The sequence below is a fragment of the Dryobates pubescens genome, chromosome 5 (genome assembly GCF_014839835.1).
Source record: "Dryobates pubescens isolate bDryPub1 chromosome 5, bDryPub1.pri, whole genome shotgun sequence".
Taxonomy (NCBI): Eukaryota; Metazoa; Chordata; class Aves; order Piciformes; family Picidae; genus Dryobates; species Dryobates pubescens.
The window spans coordinates 27,492,689-27,515,953 of NC_071616.1; the positions used below are offsets into that span (position 1 = coordinate 27,492,689).

The window sequence follows — 23,265 nt, forward strand, 5'->3', positions numbered from 1 at the left end:
TATGCAAAATGCAGTATCTTGTATTCATGAATGACTCTTTATAAAATGCCAGGAGGGCACCTGCTTTCTTTTCTTTAAATGTGTATCATGACAAAGAAGAAGCTTGTATTAATGGCCAACTTCCAGCTCTGACCACAGCCTGGGGGGATTTATGCCAGCTGTACACAGGTTTGGAAGTAAACAACATGCCCCGGTCAAAAGGAGTTTCTTACACTCCACGGAAAGAGACTGCTAATGAGATGCAACATACTGAAGGAGGGAGTGCACATCAACACTAAATCTGTACAGAGCTCTTACAACTGCGCACATCCTGTTCCTATCCACTATGTAAGTCCAGTATATTAAATGCATCATCCAGTCCTTGTAGCACTACTGTAGAGAGAGTAGCTAGATAGTAAACATTTTCCCATTCTGAGTAGTTCTCAGGCCTCAGGCTCCATGGCCAGGAGGGCATTAGGCAAGCTAAAGTAGTGGGATCTCTTCCTCCTCCCCCCCCCCCCCCCCTTTTTTTTTTTTTAATTAAAAAAAGGTCGGGGGGGGAAGAGATGAATTGCATCTCAGTGGTTTAGCAGGCAGGCTATTGAAATGACAGCTCATCTTAAGTTGCTTTGTCTACCATCTAAATCTGTCAGGATCTGTGTGCATTGCACTTCAGATTATGATGGAAAACTCATCTCTTAGGATTAAAACAACAACAAAAAAAGAAAGAAAATTAGAATAACATACATGAAACAGCTCTATTGAGAAAGAATTTTCTTTAAGGTAAAGTCAATTAAACATATACTTAGGAAAAACTCTACATGAGATATGGAAACCAAACATTAAATGAATTTCATAGACATTTGCACTGATGCTTAGAACTTCAAATACAAATTTTTTTAATTAGACTGAGGTATACTCATTAGGTGGACATATCATAGAAAAAGCCTATGAGCCTGTTCAAAATGTATTTCAGTCTTCCTAAATTAAATTTATTCAACTTCCACTAGACCAAGTTGCTCAAGGTCTCATCCAGCCTGGCCTTGAACACCTACAGAGAGGGGGCAACCATTACCTCCTCCTGGGGCAACCAGTTCCAGTGTCTCACCACACCCTTATTGTAAATAACTTTTCTCTAATATCTAGTCTAAATCTGACCTCCTCAAGCTTAAAAACATTCCTTCTTATCCTATTACTACAAGCCCTTGTAAAAAGTCCCTCCCCAGCTTTCTTGTAACTCCTTTCAGATACTGTAAGGCTGCTATAAGGTTTTACCCAGAGCCTTCTTTTCTCTGGGCTGAACAGCACCAAGTCTTGCAGCCTGTCCCCACAGAAGAGGTTCTCCAGCCCTTTGATCATCTTTGTGGTCCTCCTCTGGATCTGCTCCAGCAGCTTGTCATAGGCAGTTACTGTCTTAGACACAGCCCCATGTCCTTCTTATGCTGAGGACACCAGTACTGGATGTGGTACTCCAGGTGGGGTTTCAAAAGAGCAGAGGGGCAGAATCATGCCTCTCATTCTGCTGATCATGCTTCTTTTGATACAGCCTGGGACACAATTGGCCGCCTGGGCTGCAAGCTTATATTGCCAACTCATAGTGAATTTATCATCCACAGACACTCCCAAGTCCTTCTTGAGACTGCTCTCAACCCACTCCTTGCTGTGTCTGTATTTGTGCTTGGGATTGTCCTGACCCAGGTGTAGGATCTTGCATTTGGCCTTTTTGAACTTTATGAGGTTGTCTTGTGTCCACCTCTCAAGCCTGTCCAAGTCCCTCTGGATGGTATCCCTTTCCTCCAGCGTGTCAACCCGACCACACAGCTTGGAGTCATCCACAAACTTGCTGCGGGTGCACTCCATCCCACTGTCTGTAACACTGACAAAGATGTTAAACAGCACTGGTCCCACTACTGACCCCTGAGGTACACCACTTGTCACTGGTCTCCATTTGGACATTGAGCCATTGAATGCAACTCTTCAGTGCAGCCATCCAGCCAATTTCTCATCCAGCATACTGTCCATCATTCAAGTCCATACTTTAACAATTTGGTGATCAGGATATCATGCAGGACATCGTCAATTGCTTTACACAAGTCCAGGTAGATGACATCAGTTGCTCCTCCCTTATCCACTGATGCTGTAACTGCATTCTAAAAAGCCCCCAAGTTCATGAGGCATGATTTGCCCTTGGTGAAGCCATGTTGGTTAACACCAATCACCTCTTTTCAATTTCTGCATGTCTTAGCAAAGCATAATCTTCATAATCTTATCAGGCACAGAGACTTGCCTATAGTTTCTGGGGTCTTAAAAGACATTGAGACACTAGGTAAACTCATGAAATATTAAACAGAACTACAGTTTTGAGTAATGACTTTTTTTTTGTTTAATTCTTTCACTGGGCAGGTTGTGTGAAGCAGATAGTCCTCTATTTTTGCAGACTAGTAATGACTCAAACTTGTACAAAAGCTCTGGCCCTCATCAGAACACGACCTCAAATTATTTGCTGTCTCTCACTTCTCAGTGTGAAAGTTTGGTTGTCATTTGCATTACAGTATCACAGTATCACTAAGGTTGGAAGAGACCTCAAGGATCATCGAGTCCAACCTGTCAGCACAGACCTCATGACTAGACCATGGCACCAAGTGCCACGTCCAGTCTCCTCTTGAACACCTCCAGGGACGGTGACTCCACCACCTCCCTGGGCAGCCCATTCCAATGATGAATTACTCACTCAGTGAAGAACTTTCTCCTCACCTCGAGCCTAAACTTCCCCTGGCGTAGCTTGAGCCTGTGTCCCCTTGTTCTGGTGCTGGTCACCTGGGGGAAGAGACCAACCCCTTCTTGGCTACAGCCACCTTTCAGGTAGTTGTAGAGGGCAATGAGGTCACCCCTGAGCCTCCTCTTCTCCAGGCTGAACAATCCCAGACCATTCATCTAGAAGAATGATTTAAACCTGGGAACTAGAAAAGGGAGTCAGGTAGGTAGTTTTCTACCTCTTAGCTTACTTGCTGAATTACTAGGCGACCTTGGGCAAGAGAGCTGCTCTGTATCTTCATTCACCCATCTAAACCACATCTATTGTATTTATTTAGCTCATAGGGGCATCGAGAGGCTTAATTAATGTTTGCAAAAAGCTTTGAGATCATCAGATGAAAAGTGCTTATATAAGTCCAAAATACTATAAAGTCAATGAGAAAAAGAAATGGATAGGTGCCAGAGGAAGCAATTGGACAAACAGCTTCTCCTATCATCATTGTCCATATTTCTGTTTCTAGTTTATCAGTGGAAATATACACGGCTGTTTAAATAAAGTCTCATGTGTGTTCCCCTGTGTACAGAACCAGTCACCACAGTTTGTAGATTCAAAACAGTTACAAAGCTGTAAAAGAACTTTTGGGAAGACATACTTCACTTCCAAACAGAAGTCCTACCTCCAGAGTGGTTCTACATAGGAAAATTCCCAGTGACAGAAGCATATACATGGAATTCAATTTAACATTTTTAGATACTGTAATTTTTTGATCACTGGACATTGGGAAGGATCTACCTTTGACTGTTGTATGAGGAAGAGCTTGAATTTAATATCTGCAAGCACATAACAAGTGTCTACATGACTGAAATACTCCCCTTTCTCCAGGGATCCTAATGCTATAGCATCTAGATCACTGCTATCAACCTCTTCCCTAAGGAATTAGAAATAACTCCAAGATCCCAAATAAACCCTATTGCTTGGCTGATGGAATCCCCAGCAGAAGACATTGTTTCCATCTTCTGCCTAATCTGGTGCTAAGCAGTCTTGGCTTAAAAATACTCAGAGAGGTTATCTAAGATACTGCACTATCCTACTCCAGCCAGGAACAGGCCAGTTGAAGATGTATTTGCCTGATACCAGGCTTACCCCTTCCCACCTACCCCATATAGTCTTTTTTATTCAAGGGGTTTAATTGCAACCTGTCTCCTAGAAACCAAGGTTTTAAGCATGCTTGTGTGGGAGGGGAAAGCGCTGTGTGGACCTGTTCAACAAAAATACACCTAAAGCAGAAGATGAGGCCAAGATTTAGTTACTTTCGAGGGGCCTTTGCTACAGATGGGCTCAGATAACATGAAGTAAAAATACATGGATAGCAATCAAAGCATTATTGGCAATTGTTCAGACTTGTTAATGTAGCAGATATAAGCATTAACTCCAAGTTATGTTTAGTCTTTGCTGCCTCAATTTAGTCCTCCAGGTGGAATACACAGCAGCAGGAGTTTTTTCAAAATATCAGGATTACTTAGAAGAGTGATGGAAGTAAACAACAAAAAATTGGAAGGTCTTCAGAAGATTTGAAGGAAAAGGGAATTACCACAGGGTATATCCTATTCACTAGTTCAAAATTGCTTTTCCCTAACAAAAATAAAACCTTTACACTTATTGTGAAGAACCTAAACACAAACCATGAACAGACTCATATGATAACGAATTCCCTAATTTTCAGACAAGTTTCCCTATGAAAGCAAGTGGAGCTTGGGCAAGTAGGAAAATTCCTAAACTGTAAAAATTGAAGGCAAGTCTCTCAATGATGTCCTCGCCACTTTGGGTTTTTTTGTTTACAGGGTGAGATACAGCACATTATTAGTTTGTACTGGCAGAAGGTGAACACTTTGTGCAGCCCAAATTTATTTCCAGGTATGCTTAATACGCATTGTACCAATAGATCAGTGACCTAAAAAGCTTGCAGACAGAAAGAAGTCAACAGGATTAAATAGCTGATAATCAGAATAGCAAACAGCCATTCTGTCCTGGAGGCAGAAATCACCACATGTAGGTCTGTGTGTTCATATATTAAAACCAAACCAACCAACCAAATAAAACAACAACAACAAAAAAACACCCACCAAACAACCAAGAATGGGCAAAATAGGATGCAGTATGTCTCCAAATAAAAACAGCACCACCTTGCCCAGTTTTGTTGTTTTCTTCTGCTGGAAGACACTTCTAATAGCATATACAGGAACCTTTCCTCTTTCATGTGATTTCCTTAGAACTAATTTACAGCAGGATATAAAAATGATATATCTGATACAAAACAGATTGAAAAACTAGTGTGTAACATTCAAGTGGTGTGTGATTCATGCTTACAGTAGAATCCAATGGAATAGTTTTGAGGTATCTTCTATATGAAAATTTCAAGACATTCTCAAATGTCTGATAATCATTAATCTCATTTCGTATGCAAGAAGGTTGAAGCGAACAGTCAATAGCCCTGTCCAGGTCACGTACACACAAGCCAGGAACAGAATTCACGTTGGGGTTTGCTGTGAGCTAGTCTTTATAACAAAGACCTTCATATCATAGCAATGAGTTATAGTTAGGGTCGGTTTGCTTGCTTATACATTAGATGTGATTTCTTCTCATACAGCCACATAAAAGTATTTTTTAAACAGTATGGTCATGACTTCTTTCATTTATAAGGAACTAAAACACTAGAATTCTTTTATAACAGGAAACATCCCACAGCATCAAAAAGAGTTGTTACAGCTGAAGAAGGCATTGATAACAAGGAAAAGATGATGGAATGCACAATTTAGTCTCACAATTCTCCAAAAAATTTGTCTGTGGTCAGGTAAGGCATCCAGTTTGATACATAACAAAGGGTATTGAAAATAATAATGAATAATCTGAGGCAATCTAAAACATTCATATACTAGAACATCACAGTAAAAAAAGGTAAAAACACCTCAACTTCAAGCAAAAGTATAAATGTACATCCATAATGAATGTTCAGATTATCTTTGAGAAACTAATGGGCCAGAAAAGGGGGGGAGGGGGGTAATCAACATACTGTAGAGATTGCAGCAACTGAGAGTGTGACTTCCATGCATTTTTTAAAGTACAGTCCATAGCAAAATGAAAAAGTATACTTTCAGCTAAAAAATCCCCAACCACACACACAAAAACCCCCAGAAAACCCCACCAAACCCCACCACCACCCCAACCCTAGTGGTACTAGGATCAAATAGGCCATTTCCACTTTATCTGCAGACAGAACATCTGATGTGCTTCTAGCTAGAAAGGTCCTATTCAGAGTCAACACGACTGAGACTACACAGAAACACACACAGAATCACCAAGGTTGGAAGAGACCTCAAAGATCAGCAAGTCCCACCTGTCACCACAGACCCCATGACTAAACCATAGCACCAAGTGCCACATCCAATCCCCTCTTGAACACCTCCTTCAAAACAAACATGAGTGAATTAGCTTATACTACTACATTAAAAAAAAAAAAAATTTAAATCTTCTTAGATTCTTATAACCAGTCAGTTGACAGACTCTTCTGAATGGAAGCTCTATTTACACAAAATAAATTTTCAGTTTTGTAAGTTTTAAATTTTGCATCTTGACTGAGGCTACTTAAGAAGCTGTATTTCCTCTGTGCCTACAGCAACTACTGGAAAAACGTCACTACAGCAGTATTTTTATTCACAGCACTACTACAAAACAAGATTTCATCCCTACTTGGATCAAAAGCTCACAGAAAAGAACTCCTTTTCTTCGTGTTTTGTTGTTTGGGTGGTGGGGGTTGTGTTTTGCATTTTTTTAGAATGAAAAGGAACATATAAATAGTCCTTTGCCTATAAATTAATACATTATTTATTTATACATTCCAATCCAGTTAAAATACCAGTATTTGTACAATTCGTCCACAGAAAATGATCTAGTACCACCTAAATGTTGATCTTTCTCTTGTAAGTACATTTGAAAACAAAACACTCAAGTGTGGGCTGTTGAATTTGCTTTTTAAATCATTGTTCTTGATTTGGGTTGTGAGGATCTTCGTATTTCACTGGATGCTAGGAGAGGGAAAAAATTAGTCCTCCAGGATGAGATACTGCATTTATTGGTCATAATGATCATTAGCATATAGAAAATCCACACAGTGTTCTGGATGAAGAAGCAGTAAGAATAATCACTAATAATTCTAATATACTGCATGAGCAGATGGCCCAAACTAGCAAATGTTTTCTCAGTCTTTGTGTTTTTTACATTGTGATGGATAAAAATTACACATGATAAACTGTGGCTGAATGAGTGATTCCATTCATCACACTGGGCTTCTCTTATTCCTACCATGTGACTGAGCTGAATCAAGTTTATGACATCTTGGCAGGGAGAGATTCCTACAGAAGCTAATGTCTGCACTGAGTACATGAATAATACATTTACTCCCCATAAAAGCAAAAAATGTTAAGAACAAGGGATTTCTATTTCACTTCATTGAACCAGACCACAACGAAATATTTTTGAAGTTCTAGCAGATCATTCACAAAATCTCACATCTACTCAAGCCTTTATACTGCTGCTGAAATTGCATGTGTTCAGAAGCAGCTATAAAGTTTTTTAAAAATGGTGACAACCCTAAATAAAGGAAATCTCACTCTGAGAACACAGGCTAAAAACCTACTAGAAATCCATACAAGCTGCAGACTCCTCTCCCCACACACTGAACAGGCTTGGCACAGCGTCCAGGCATGGCCAGCTCTCTGCTGGGGGCAGCGTTCTTGGCTGTGAAGGCAGAGCATGCCCTCTGTCACTCATGGCGAGCAGTCCTGTCCAACTGTCTCTTTTCGACAACTTTATCATCAATCTCTTTATTAACAGCTCCACTGCAGACTGAGAATGCAAACAAGGGCAGTGCGCATGCCAGATTTCTGGAAGGCACACAGCACCAGACACCATGCAGGGCAGAGCTTCTGTAATGCTGCAGCAGAAGCTGTAGCACAAAACCCTTGAATGCCGTTTTAAGAAGTACCATGTCTATAATGTTTATTAGAACCAAACATCTAACTGGTGAGAGGTGAGGGAAAGTTACTCCTCAAATGTCAAAGATCCCTCCAGCTTTATTTAGTGCTGGTTGAAATGTCCAAGCAATGAGGAGTATGTGACCTAATGTTCCATTCAACTTTAATAAATGTATTAGCACGTTAACCTGAAGCAAGCGTCACAGAACCTCAGAAAAACTGAAAAGTTTGAACTGTAGATTTTAAGGATGTAAAACGTTTAAATAGGCTTATTGAGGATATTTCTTCCTAAAAACACAGAGTGCATTTATAGAATAGATGTGCTAGCTCACCAGACAGATAAAAAGACACTTGCACTTGTAAGGGGTCCAATACCTGTGTGGGCCACAATTATTGGGCAGTTCAAATGCACTGGCTATTTTCTTAAGTGGAGCTTTCCTTACCCAACAAGTTGGGAGTTTTTATCCCTTTACATCAGTAGCCATTTTCCTCTTTATCCTTTCCTGTTACTTACCCAATTCCAGCTCTTATTGCAGGACAGTAATTTACTGCCAAACCCAGGCCTGGTAACATCAGAATACACCATTAAACAGGTTTTTCTCCAACCCATGAAATTTGACTTTTTCTAAATTCAGTATCTTTAGAGTCTACGAGGTAAAAATTTAATACAGTATGCAGGGCATCACCATTCTTAGTTAATTTTAAACACTCCATTACATTACAGAGGTCATAAAATGCTGATGTAATTAAGAAAAACAAGAAAACAAAACCAAACCCAGTGAACAAAACAGAGATGCTAAATAGGAGCTGTGATCAGGTTACTTCACTAAGTGCTGGAAGAGGGAAAAAAGTTACTTGAAGATGGCATTGAAAAATTTACTCAGAACAATACAAATGCCTAAACTTTATTAAAAACCACATTAATTTAAATATCCAAAAAGCAGATGGGACATCCCTCAGTGGTTAATCAAATTACCTTTTGAATAATAAAACATGCTCTCTGAAGTTTGATATCCAAGTTTGCATTCTTTTGGTGATGATAGCAGCAGATGTTAGATGTTTGTAGGTATTTCGAATTATTAGTTTGAACTTTGTAGACGTATCGAACTGCATCTGCCTCTATCAACAAATCCGAAATGCTTTGTTTCTATTGAACAGATCCTTAATTCCAAGATATGAAAATTAGAAAGGCTTATTATGGAGGTTTTTCCAGTATGAACACTGGATCATTGAAAAAGTGAACCTAGCTAGCATTTAGCTTATATGTGTGTATACAAACATTTGCAGTGTGTACTACCAAGACCTGCGTATTTAAGGGACAAAATTTGGGGCATTTTTCATCCCCAACGACGATGGAGATTAAACACTGCAAAGCTTTTGTTTACAAAATTACAAAAATGATGCCAGGATCACTTGAATTTGTGAAATGTACAAGAAACCATACTCTGCTTCCTCAGTAACAGTAAAAATCACAGTAGTTTTTCCTTGCATTTACACTACTACTGGCTCAGTAATACTGAGTGCATCCTTGCTATACTGAATTATTTGTAGTTATTCTAGTGAAGAACTCCATTTTAACTTTTACTGTTGATTAAGGTATATTTACTAGCAATTAATATTTATCACTACACAGTTACTATATACTTTTAGGTATAAGGTTCAAGATCTTGCAGTTCAACAACAACAAAAAAAGCACAAAGGAACAGCATGCACACGAACTACCTACAGCAAGAAGGACAACTTCAGCTAAAACTCATCAACTCAAATGTCTAATTCAAATCAGTATGTCTCAAGCCATCTGTTAGAACCATGGCTTATTAATGTTAATTATTTGGCTACAACAGTAATTTTCAGCTTCTTGTTTGCAGATCCTCACAAGTCCGTGAACTTATTTCTGGAGGTTCATGACGGGTAACTCAGAAAAAAAGCCTACTGAAGCCTATTGCCAGTGGATTGAGAAACACTGAACAGAAATTTGTATATCTACTAGCAGATTTTTATTGGTCAAAGAAAATAAAGGAGGAATTAAAGTCATAAATAACATCAGCTGTGATGAAAGGGAGATGGAGCGGGTAAGACATAAAGATGATGAATCTGTTCTAAACAAGCCATGCCATTGCATGCTGTGAAAAATATATACAACACAAAGGTTTATTGTTTTAGGCAGGGTAATTATAACGTGAAGACCATAATCATCAGTGGTTTTAGCAGTTAGAGAAATTTTAGTCAAAAGGAAGCTACTTATTAAAGTTACTCACATCAAGCATTTGGAGGATTGGGCTCATGCTGATACAAAGATCAATCAAGTGATGCACAGCTACTTGCAATTTTTACTTTTATTTCAGGGCAAGCTTACACTATTTGACAAGAAGAGAAATAGTGCCATCTGGTGACATAAGAAACAGTCACTTGCAATAAAAGCAAGTGTAAGAAACCCAAACTGTTACAGCTAATGTTTTTAAAAACGGAATACAAACTTCCCAAAAAAACAATCTAGCCTCAAATTTTTAATGCACACATTTCTTCCAGTTTTGTCAGCTTTTAAGAATTTCAAGATTGTGAAAGGGACTCCTAATCAGGAGACAAGGAATGGATGATCTTAGTTGTTTGTTGTTTTGTTGGGGTTTTTTTAAATCTTTTTGGCAATACAAACTCTGCCCCTGCCACTGTACAATCCACAACCTTTTCTTTCAGCAGACTAGAACTCAACACCCAGATGAGTGTTACTCCCGCTTCCCATATTTAACACCATGTTTATTTAGAGAACATTTGTTTACGTACCATTTCTTTTAAGCCACACCATGTTTTGTGGAAAATTTAAGAGCCAAGTTTGAATTAAGAGAGCAAAATCAATTTTATACATTCAGAAAAAGCAGACAACTATGGGATTGTGCTGTTTTTTATTGTGTTTTCAATGGAGAAATACATCATCTGTTTACAAAATAGCTCTTGAAAAATACAAGGAGTACAGATACTATAAAACAAAGCAAACTCCAGTCATGAGACACTACGTACATCATGCGAAAGCAACAGTCTGATCTCCAGGTTATGAAAATTAGAATTAAAAAGTCACTATACAGAAAGGTTCCAAGTTTCCAGCTTGGCAAAACTTGGGTGCAGTTACATGAAACGTTTAATAAAATGAAAAAGATCTTCTGATGTGTAAACAAAATGACAAGACTAAATTTGTGCCTGGCAATTTCGATCTAAACTCCATAGCTACACAAAATACACAGACACCTTGTACACTTCAACTGTTAATATAACCTTCTTTGGGGGGTGGACAACAGCAGGCTGCACAGGGCAAGGAAAAGAGAAATATTGTATACTAGACATCTTAGACAAATGGCAAAAAAAACCCCTTCAGTTACTGCACAGCCTAAGTAAAAGGTAAGCTACACTCTGACTTTGGAGAATTAATTTAGAAGGACAAGGGCAAGAGTGTAAGTAATTTAACATGAAAGATGCACGTGTAGTAGGATGAAGCACAATGGGAGAAGGGAGTTCATAAAACATGCTAATCAAAGTATGGGAAGTATGATTTGACACCCTACATATTTCAGACTTAAGCAATAGTAACATGAAGTTTGTTATCTACATCTGTTATTACTGTTGGTATCCTTCATGTTCCTCAAATACTGCTGTTCTTTGCCATGAGAGATTTAGTTCTTTCAAAAGAAAAGGTTGTTACTTTTTTTGATACGACTACAACAACAAAAAGTAGGAGTAGGAGTAAGTTTACTAGATGGCAAGTGCTTACTAGAAATGTGATTTTAAAAAATTCAGTGTTACTCAGTAGGTAAAACTATTTCTGATGAGCCACCTAAAAATAAAGAGATTAAAATTCTTAGGGAAAACATTTTTCTTTTATTTAAAATCTGAAACTTTTTAATGCATACAGGACTTTTATGGAGTGTACAAAAATCATCTTAGATTTAGTGACTCAAAGGCCATCAACACAGGTGTTATATTTCACAGGCACACAGGATGTAATTAACCACTTCAGTCAAGGGACAAAACTTTTCATTTGTGCCTACAGGCCACAAGGTATTATGATTAGGTAAGGGGGAACCCAAATGAGTACATGGCTTGCTTTTATTTTGTATAACTAACTATTGTCCTATACGGTGGATACAAAGCTGCAAAAAACCTCTCCATAGTGAACGCAAAAGCTTTTCCCAATAAAAAGGGATGAAAAAGGGAGTAAGTAGTTTGATTAGCTCCAAAAAAAAGTTTATTTGCTGTTTGATTGCTGATCTGTATGCACTTTAAAACAACCCTATAAATAAAAGTAGAACACATCTTAATCATGTCCCACTAACACCAGAACTTCCCAATTACTTCCTCAACTTAATGTCTTATAACCTCAAGACCTGACATTTCATTTGAAAGGCTTACTGCTGCTTGATGACAGTTGAACTAGATATACTATACACTTTGTGTTCAATGTACAGTATATCACTGAACTTCATCCAATTCGCAGATTACTACTGAAGAGACTGATAAAACAAAAGTTTCAGTTGAAGATCTAAAATTAGTCCAATAAAAAAAAAGTACATAAAAGTGTGTTTAAGGGATTCTTATGCCAGTTTTATCTCAATTTTGAAACAATGCATCAAACAAATTCAATTAGAATGTCAAATATGGCTACAAATAGTGTTCATGTTTTTAAAGGCAGTAATCCTTCAAAATATTTAATACAACTGTTGCTAACACATTAATTGTACTCCTGGCTTCACATACTAACCTGGACTTCCAGTCAAGTGGTGGTATTAGTCCAGAAAGGGAAGTGCACAAAATATATCTAAATCCATTTGCAATTATGTTCTAGTCTTGCACCCTCCGTTCTTTTTTCTAGCATTAGAAGACAACAGGTTGAGTTGGCAGGTACTGTTTATGGACCCCTGAGGTTGTTTTTACCGGTTCAATCTCAATTTTATTGAATTCTTGATAACAGGAATAGGATTTGCAGGGAGAGCAGGAATATCTGAAAGGTCTGTACTGGGTGTTTTCTGAAAAGAGAAGAAGTTTGGTTGTATTTTAACTTTTTAAATATAGAAAGAAAAGAGCTGTAGTAATTTGCACTCATTTTCACAACCAAGATCTTTAAAGGATTTTTTAGGAATATACCAAGAAAACAATACTTACAGATTACAAATATAGATGCAGGTATTTCCTTTGTCTACACCACCATTATTATGGAAAATTTATACAAGAATCTTTTTCATGGTGCACATTTCCTTTTTCGACAACTAAGAAATTCGGAAGAGCTGCAGATAAGGCTGAGCCTACTAATAACCTCTATTACCATAAGACATACTATTCACATAAGGGTGTTTGATTGGTGCCCTCTATCTGATCTGCATGCTTAGTACTTAAAAAATTCTTTGAACTACTCCGTGTGAAGCCTCAGCCCCTTACAGAAAAAAGATGAAAAACTGTCACCAATGTCAAGAATACAGTCCTATTTCAGCCCATTTAAAAGCTCTTTACAACTTTTCATACTGGTTTAGATATATGTGGGAAAAGTGTGATGAAATCTGAAACAGTGCTATGACTGTGTTAGGAATTTCACTTTGAAAATAATGTGTACACATTTTTCTCTCTTGGAGGACTTAAATCCCATTCAGTGTACGTAAATTAATAGCCAAATAAAAGAAAAACACAGAAGAGGAACACTCTCAGGATTCAGTGTAATTCACTTATTTCTCACGTGTTTAACAAGCCTTTATTGTTGGCCATTGGAGTGGTTTGTTGTGGTTGTTTTTATGGCTTTTTGGGGGGGACGGTGTTTTGTTTTTTTGTTAAACTGAAGTATTTCTCTTCCACTGGGACAGATTATTTACTATTTCAATAACCCAGATATTAGGCATTACTTCCCATGATTTATCCTAAAATGCTTCCTGATGTCATAAATATGCAAAATTAATATAAAGTACCTTTGATACATGGGGGAAATACCACTAAAATGGCTGTTCTTAATTGTTTTTTTAAAAAGAAATCAATTGACTGGTACAGGAGAAAAGCACAAGCCAACAAGGACTCCCAGCAAAACAGCTTTAATCTCCCTCCTCCCACCAGCCCAAGTAGCCCACTCTGGTTGGTGCTGACCAGCACCAAGCCGGTTTATATTAGTTAGTTTCTGTTATTTCCTGCAATATGAACAGTGTTTCAAACAGAGCCAACAAGAATATTAAAAGACAACAGAAGAGTCCACCATTCTTTTCAGTTTGCAGACTACTGGTATACAATTAGTACCAGCCACAAAGCTTCATATAATCATTCCTCAGCAATAGAAGAAATAAAACTTGGTGTAAAAAATTTCCCTGAAGCCGTTTAGAGTGCCCACATAACATCTGGTGGTTTTGCCAAACAATTTTGGTGCCTTTATTCAGTACTGCTCATACTTGGGAAAGTTTGGTAACAAATACCATTAGCACTGTTGCAGTATCTCTTTCAAACAATACTTTTACTACATATAATTTAATGAGTAAAATATTCATTAAATGCCTTGTGATAGTGAAACATTGATCAGTAAAGTATTAAGAGAAGCTTATAAATGCCAGTAAAACAAAGATGTGTTCTCTAAAGTTGTGACAACAGTAGGAACAAAAATTCAAATGAATGCCACAGAATTCTTAATGTTTATTTTTCTAGACCTCCTTATAGTTTGTAATACCTACAGTGAAGCAACATAGAAGCAATAAGGTTGGAAAAGACCTCAGAGATCATCAAGCCCAACCTATCGCCCATCATCTCATGACTAAACCGTGGCTTCAAGTGCCATGTCCAATCCTTTTTTGAACACCTCTAGGGATGGTGACTCCACCACCTCACTGGGCAGCCCATTCCAATGGCAAATAACTCTGTGAAGAACTTTCTCCTCACCTCAAGCCTGAATTTCCCCTGGCACAGCTTGTGGCTGTGTCCTCTTGTTCTGTTGTATAAAAGACTACAGCTGCTCTCTCATACCCAGTATCAGAATCTGAAGTTATGCTTTAGACTCAGGGCCCCTCAGTTTCGGAAGGGCATCGAGACACTTGAATGTGTCCAGAAAAGGGCAACAAGGCTGGTGAGAGGCCTTGAGCACAAGCCCCATGAGGAGAGGCTGAGGGAGCTGGGATTGTTTAGCCTGGAGAAGAGGAGGCTCAGGGGAGACCTCATTGCTCTCTACAACTACCTGAAGGGAGGTTGTAGCCAGGAAGGGGTCAGTCTCTTCTCTCTAGCAACCAGCACCAGAACAAGAGGACACAGTCTCAAGCTGCACCAGGGGACGTTTAGGCTCGAGGTGAGGAGAAAGTTCTTCACTGAGAGAGTCATTTGTCATTGGAATGGGCTGCCCAGGGAGGTGGTGGAGTCACCATCCCCTGGTCTAGTCATGAGGTCTGTGGTGACAGGTTGGACCAGACCTTTGAGGTCTCTTCCAACCTTGGTGATACTGTGATTTTATCAACCTCTGTTAGGATATCCTTGAGCAGCAGCTATTTAAAGCACTTTTTCCTTGTTAGAAAGGATTATTCTGTGATGTGCAAAGCACAAAGGAATAAACCAAGGCCCTTACTTTGAAGGCACAATTCAGAAGAACGAATCCAGCTTCGGTCAGTTTGTATGGCAAGCCATACATGCTTAGCTACAATGCACATTCAATAAGATCAATGACCATCTAAAACACAAAAATTGTGACAGTAACAACAAGCAACTTTCCATACAGTGGCTTTATATTTGTAATTATACATTTATTTTTAATATCTGGACTCATTTTAATGCCAGTGTTTTCACCATATATTAGTGTGAATAGAGAGGTGGCATTTTTAAAAACATACCTGAGGAGCTTGCAGAGAAGTTGTCTGAGGAGTTTCTGTTTGAGAATTAACATTCGCTTCTGTCTCAGGTTGCTCCTAAAACCCCAAAAGCATTAACACAGTTACAGCACTTCCAATTACAAAAGCTGTTCATACAGAACTCCATTAAGCAGAATGCCTTAAATTTTGCATACACAGCAAAATTAAAAGGCAAGTATCTTGTATGTGCTGCTTGGACATCCCTCCTTTTCTAACAGAAATCACCACACTGAAGAATGTAGGAATTTGACATCAACACAAGATACATCACTTCTCCTTTGTCACTTGTTTAGCCACTAAACACTTTTAATACAGAATCCTATAGGAAAACATTGCACGTCATTCCACTCATTAAAGAAAAAAAAAAGTCTAGTGTCAAGGACATGAAAAAGCTACTGTTGCAAATTCAACTGCTTTTCCACTCCTTTCGACACTCTGCCTGAAAAGTTTTCCTGTTATATGAATGAGTTGAATTAGTTTCCTAGATGAACAGATTAATGTCAGAGACCGTTTCAGGTAAAACAATGAGGCTTCATGGATAAAGCAGGACAGTGGTACATTTTAATGAAAATGGCCTGAAAATTGTACTATTTAGTAAACCATACCCTAATGAAAAGGTATAGAATTCAATGGAGATATGCCCATGGTTATGTTAAAGAAGTTAATTAATTCCTCCATTTCCTTCCATTATATTAAGGCAGTAAGATTTAGAGGAGGCTGACAACAAAAGCTAATAGGATCATCTATCTCTTTTAAAATCATCTGCATCCAGACGATCTGTTTTTGGTGATAGGGTTACAAGACAGCAGAAGGGTGCACTGGAATCTCTGGTAGCCCCCAAGAAGCATGCTCTAACTTCATACTGACTTCACAGTCAGAAAATACTTATTTACCATTATTTGAATTTTTGTTTTTTTTTTTTTTTAATCTCAAAAGTTACCAAGACAGCACCTAACTAGGATTCTCAGCCCAACATGCAAAAATCCCAATGAAATACATAGGATAACTGTTCAGCTAAGTAACATACATTGAGATTGAAATGCAGAGAGATTTTTTTTTTCAAATGTAGACAAATCCCTGACCTGATTTACAAAATTTAACTACAATAATTAATTTTTTAGCTACACATAATACTGCGTGAATGGCCAGTAAAGGAATCCGTGTCTTAAGTGACCATGGGCTCAGGCTCAGCATCACTAGTACTACAATTGGTTTGTACAGTATCTCTATAAACACTTAGTCATTCCTAGAGGGGTAAACAAGGAAGAGTCCCAATTAATATTAGCAAAATGGTATGGTCTAGGCATAGATACCTTAGTTTCCATTTTTTCATGCTCATTCAAATCTGTACAGCTCAACTCTTCACTCATTTCATCCTGCTGAAATGCAAACCCAAAAAGATGTAATTAGTTGTAAGACTTAGCATGTTATACTAATAACCAACCAACCATCAACAACAAAATCACTTTTCAGACAAGTATTTAGAATCTAAGCATTTGTGCTAATGCAGTACATCTGTCATGTGATGAATATCAGCATAATAAAAGCACTAACACCTAAGCAAGTTGAATACAAAAAGCAGCAACTCAATCAGAATAGAAAATACGTATTTCATTGAACAAAATATTTGAAACCTGGAATATGAGAATCAGCACTCTGCAGATGAAATAATATTCAGAGTTTTGGACATTGCTATGTTATGATCTCAAAATCTCAAATACCTCTTCAATTTTCATTTTCTTGGGAGAATCTTCTTTATGGGGAGAAGATGTCCTTTTCACTGCTATGACAGGGCTAGGCATTTTTGTTGCAACATTTCCTGAAGTTCTCGGTGATGGATTTAATAGATACACTGGGGAAACAACTCTAGAGATGGTAGGCTTTGGTGGTGGAGAAATGGCTGGTTGTGTGGCAGTTTGAGGAATGCTTTCATTTGAAGTACCTATGGATAAATAAATTTTAAAAACTTCAATAACCAAGTATACACAACTGTTTCACTACAATCACTGGTATTTTTCACCTCTATTCAAAACCACTGGTTTCAAGTAGGCAACAAATGCCACAGTAGAGGTATAAGCATCTTGTTTGGAAGAGCAGGTCTGCATACACAGTACCCATGTCAATGACACTCTGCTTGGTCTAATTAAACTTGCTTATTAGCAGAATATACTAACCCAGACAATGATATGTGCTATTATTATTCTATACCAAAAAAGGTTTTTCTGTTTCTGTACTCCGCCATATATATGCATTGATAAAGACTGCCTTAAATCAAATCCAAGAGCAATCTGATATCCCTTTTTCATCTGCACTTGAAGTTTGTCATTTCTCAGGCTCAGATTATGCCATAACAGATATTAAGTCATCACAGAATATCAGACAGATATGACATTCCATATATCCTTTTGAAAAAGGACAAATACAAATCCCTAAGAACAAAAGAACAAACACACACTGAAGCACAAGATATTCTGCCACAATTTCCAAAGTCCTAAAGAAATTAGTTACATCTGTGTATCAAGAAAAACGTATTACAGTATATGTTAGAAGTGCTCAAACTGGAAGACATACTGTTTTATAAATGTTAAAAGTAAATCAACAGAAACAATATTCTATGGCAATTTCCTTACCCCCTGAGCTTTCACTGGAATTTATTTGTGGCACAGTGACTTCAGAAGCCTGTATGTTGGTCACAGATGATGCTGTTACAGCTGGCGCAGGACTGCTTCTGCTAAAACAGGAGGGGAAAAAAAAAAAAACAATGAAATGCTGAACATCAGTAAAGCTATGATGCTGTACAATTTGCCTTTCACTACATCATGCATGTGGCCAGTAATCATAGCTGACTAATGTTGGTAAAATCCTGAGCAATACTTACAATACTACGTTACAGGAGGAAGACAGAAATGAGCACTGAAAATCTACTATCAAAACTGAGCAAAGGAAGCCATTTCAAGTATTTCATCTGAGTAACTTCAGAGACAGTTTTTTAGATCAGTAAGAAGCTACATGAAAAAAGCCAAAATTTAAAGGCCATATCTGCCTAAATGAAGTCCAAGAGAAAACTTAGCAATTTGTCTGAAGGATGGAATAAAACCAGCCTGGAAGAACTGGAATAGGAAGCCAGTCTACAATCTATGCACACTCTTAGGGCTATTTCAGTCTGGATTTCACAAGGAAAAGCCTGGGATTACACATGACAAAAATGCCACTTTTTTTCCCCACCATCAAGAAACAGGTATGCAGTATGTACCTAAAATCAACAGGTTTGATTTCTACTTCAAGTGTGACATCCTGGATGTCACAGAATTGTTTTAATAGCATGGTCAGTGGCATCAACTATTGGAAATGATTTACCAAGGAAGACTAAGTAAAAGAGCACTTGTCAGAATGAATGACTAAATTTACAGAACTTAAATATTTTATCCTATACAACATCCCATAACATACTTCTAACATTGCACACTTGCAGGAGATTGATGTTAACTTCTCTGTGTATCAGACAGACAAACATGAGACTCTTGACACAGATTTTGATACAAAACTGGCATAAATATTCCTTGCTGTCACACCTCAATTATCTGCTCTCAACAGCCCCCTACTGCAGTGCCATTAATTTTTCACATTGCCTCTTCCTTGTAAGCATCTTTATCCAACTTCCTACCTGCTTATCTGAAGCCCAAAGCCATGCTCCCTATTCTCAAAATCTAACCCTGCTCTAGTGCTCAAAGTAGAAGTAAGTTTCTGCCAGCTCAAACATTCACACTTTGGTAACTGCGGTATCTCACATACGCAGCGTTTGGTTAAGTTTTTAACACAAGTAACTCAAAACTAGAAAGCACCAACAGGACTGAAAGTCTTCAATACTCACCCCTGAGAACTTCCGGAACTGTTCAATGGACTCGTCTTCATAGCACTAGTAGGCGAAGGCACAGACGTGCTGTTATCACTGTCCATAGACAAATCTAGGCTGCTGTCATTCAGAGCAGTCAACCTGATCCCTTCTGTCGAATGCTGCAATCCACATAAAAAAATAATATTAAATAATTTGAGACTAATAAACTTATGCAAAAATGTTAGCTGTAAAATCTGCAAAGGAAAACCAAACGAGGTGATTTAACAGCTGTAAACTTTCATTGTGAACCAAGAATGCATGTGTGTCTTAAACAGAGTTACATCTAAGTAGATTTTAGGGAAAAAAAACACCCTTGGAAGGTAAGACCATTAAAAAATGTAAAACAAATGAACAATTGTAAAAGACTTTTACATGTAAATAATCCACTACCCTTCAACTAAAAGCATTTAAATTTCCACATTCAGATTGTCTGTAGCAATGATGTTCAAAAACTAAGACAAACTGTTATTATATTTAATGATTGTTTTTTCAGCTTAATTTCAAGTTTCCTTGTTTTTGTGGGCTTACAGATACTGTTTTCATAAACTTCAAAGTAATCCTGATGCAGATCAAACCCACAATTTATACAAAGAATTAAGGTACTCATTTGCACTTAGTAGATCAGAAAAACCCTCCTCTGACATAGTCCCACTTAAAGAGATGCATCACTTAATATTTACATTATCCTCTGAAACATTACAAGCAGATTTATTGTTGGTTTCAACACAAGGCTTCCTATTCATTCAAAAAGCAGTTGATATAAAACAGCTATAGTAATAAAACATATTATTTGGATATACCTAAACATGACTATTTAAGTGGTTTAAGTTATTCACAGAAACAAGCCAACCTGTATTGTTCTCAGATTACACTAACATGAAGGAGCAGGAATTTTGAAATATAGACTAAATTGTTAAATTCAATGCTCCTCCTTCTTCCTGTCTTCACTGAAAGTAAACTGCATCCAAAGCAACAGCTCAATTAAAAACATTGCCACCATTTGTATGTACAGCCACACAAGTAAACTACATGGAGAGAAAATAATACTGGCTAGGCAATGGACAACTTTTTGATGTCAAAACTGTCATTTAGATATTTTAATTAAAAGAGAATACCAAAAACTGGCAGGTTTCATGTTGAAGAATATTTTGCGTTAAATTATCCTCAAAGTATTCAACCTCAATTACAGGAACAGAGTACTGTCTGAGATACAAACAGGCAGCAACAATTCAGCACTCTTATTTTGCTTCTACATGAAGGCTTGCAATCTATGTAATAACATCTTATGAGGGAAAAGGTGGAGATAGCAAGAATTGAGTGATTGTTCTGTTGGTATTGTTGCAGATGGCTTCCTTTAGGTGACCTGCATGCTAAAATAGCAAGAGAGCTTTAAAACCTTATTATTGCTCTGTTTTAAATGCATAGATGCTCTGGAAAATCTATTATATGTAGCACATCTAGTAATACAACAGTCCAGTGAGACCACAATACTTATACAGGTAAAATTAAGCTTTTTGATATGAGATTTTAGTTCTTTGATTGGTAAACCTGAAAAGCCAAGGAATAATTTCTCAGCTGTATTTTTACTACTCTGAAATATTAGTCAAGTTTACCTTTTTCTTTTTCTGAAGCACGTGATTAGGTAGGAGTTGGTGAAGTTGCTTACGTTTCACATGCCTTGCAGCAATCTTCATATCCATCTCAAACATCTTGCTGTTTATTGCTTGCCTATAAACTACACAATTAGAACAACATTAAGACATATTGAAGCATTTTGGACAGTCCACTTACCTGCCAAGGCATAAGCAATTTGCATTTCATAACATTTATTACCCTCAAGAAAAAAAACAAACCACAGTGCTTTCTTCTTCTAGCAGAACAAAGTGAACTACCCATGATGCCTGCCAGACAGTACAAATGCTACAATGTTACTCTGGAAACAGGCGACCCATTTCCAAAGAAAAATATCTTGCAAGCATGCTGTTCACTAAACTCCATTGTTAACAAGTTTTAGCAGTAACACCTCTACCTCTGAAGTGAATTCCACATTTTGTCTCAAAGAGACTAATGGCAGAAACAAGACTTCCTCCCAAGAATTACAGTATTTACATAAAACTTGTTTTCTTCATAGTTGATTCAGCTTTTATTACGCAGCTTCCACAACTAATTTGTTTTCATTCAGGAGCTGCACGCTTGTGTGCCAGCAAATATAACACAAATCCTTCTGGGAACTCAGATACCCACTACATTTTTTTGGAGTCCCCTTCTCTGGAGGCTTTCAAAACCCACCTGGATCCATTTCTGTGCAGATTACTCTAAGTGATCCTGCTTTGGCAGGGAGGTCGGACCCAATGATCTCTTGAGGTGCCTTCCAACCTCTAATATACTGTGATACACTTTATACACAAGTGATTTATGTTTATATTTGCTTTTTTCTGCTGTGTGCTGTGGTTGCTTTGCTCTCTGGTTTTTGTGGGGTTTTGTCCTGTTTTGATTGTGGGATTCTTTATTATCATTGGGGTGGATTCTTTGTTTTGTCTATTATAAATATCTCAGAAATTTGATTCTGTTGAGTCAAAACAGTTGGTGCCAGTACAGGGCTACCACAACATCTTGGGTTCAAGTAAAGACATATTAAACAAACAAAAAAAACCCCAAACACCAACACAAACCCACACAAAAAACCCCCCACCACTTTCAGTTTTCTTTCACACTGACTTTCTACACAAAGTTGAATGCTGTGGCAGACATGAGAAAAAAAAAAAATGGAGGTCTTCAATACAAAAACTTAAGAGGTATCTCACTTATTCACTGTCTGTTCTGCAAATTTTAAGTAGTCTGTGAATTTTGAGTGGTCTGTGAACATGTAATTAACTCTGTTAAGAGACAGACATCAAAAGGTCAATGAATACTGCATACTGAAGAGCCTACTACACTAATTCTTGGTATTGAAAAAGTTCATGAAGTCCCTGTGTAAAGACTGGACAAGTTACAGCTAAGGTAGGGGCACACTCAGGAAAATCAGACATCGTTAAAGCACTCCATATTCCTGGCATTAGGTCATACTAAAGATTCACTACCAGGAAAACCTAGACCACTTTTTCAGTCTCTTTTCTTCCCCCTGTTCCCACTAAGCAGCAAGCCATTCTCCAATTTAATCCTTGAAATTGCTTCAGTAATTATGATAAAATCTTTGGATCTATTACAAAAGACAAGACATACAAGTTTTCAGGATGGATTAAAAACAGTGAAGACATACCCACATTAATTTGAGGTGACAATGAAACCTACACTATATAAACAGACATAGTTTGCTAGCTGCCTACCTTTGGAGGTGTATTTACAAACTGAACAGAAAACTACGTATCATAGAGCCTACAGTGATTTTGATGAAATACTTCATTTAAAACTGCAAATATTTAGGCAAATTTCAGATTTTAATTTTAGTGCAAGTAAATCACATTTGGTGTAAGTCCATGTTTTAGTATTGTCATACCAAAAATCTGACTATTGAAATACCTGCTTGAAGACTAAGGAACTGCAATTCATAGATTCTTCATTCCTTCAAAGCAGCAGCCACGCTATTATACCTTTTGTAAATTCTCAAAAATTAAGATGAATCTATAGTTACACTTTCAATCCTCATAACCCAGAAGGAATATTGCACCTCCCAAGAAAACAGAAATCCCTTTGACTGATAAAGGGGCATAGAACCAGCCCCAGGTGTCTCAGCCTCCCCTCACAGGGCATGTGCTCCAGTCCCTT

The 23,265-nt window shown here is 37.7% G+C and overlaps 1 protein-coding gene across 2 annotated transcripts in view; it reads right to left on the minus strand.

Annotated features, from left to right (window-relative positions):
* Positions 1 to 10,425: 10,425 nt before the first annotated feature.
* Positions 10,426 to 23,265, minus strand: part of PAPOLA (poly(A) polymerase alpha) — a 44,190-nt gene continuing 31,350 nt past the window's right edge. Inside the window, exons 16-22 of one of the 2 annotated variants that reach the window (XM_054161873.1) lie at positions 21,114 to 21,235; positions 19,477 to 19,619; positions 18,236 to 18,333; positions 17,327 to 17,547; positions 16,919 to 16,984; positions 15,588 to 15,662; positions 10,426 to 12,776 (exon numbers count right to left, since the gene is read on the minus strand). In XM_054161873.1, the coding sequence (XP_054017848.1) occupies positions 12,681 to 12,776; positions 15,588 to 15,662; positions 16,919 to 16,984; positions 17,327 to 17,547; positions 18,236 to 18,333; positions 19,477 to 19,619; positions 21,114 to 21,235 (821 nt within the window). In that variant the 3' untranslated portion in view covers positions 10,426 to 12,680. Of the gene's footprint in view, positions 12,777 to 15,587; positions 15,663 to 16,918; positions 16,985 to 17,326; positions 17,548 to 18,235; positions 18,337 to 19,476; positions 19,620 to 21,113; positions 21,236 to 23,265 lie in introns of both variants that reach the window. The other variant, XM_054161872.1, reaches the window with a different exon arrangement.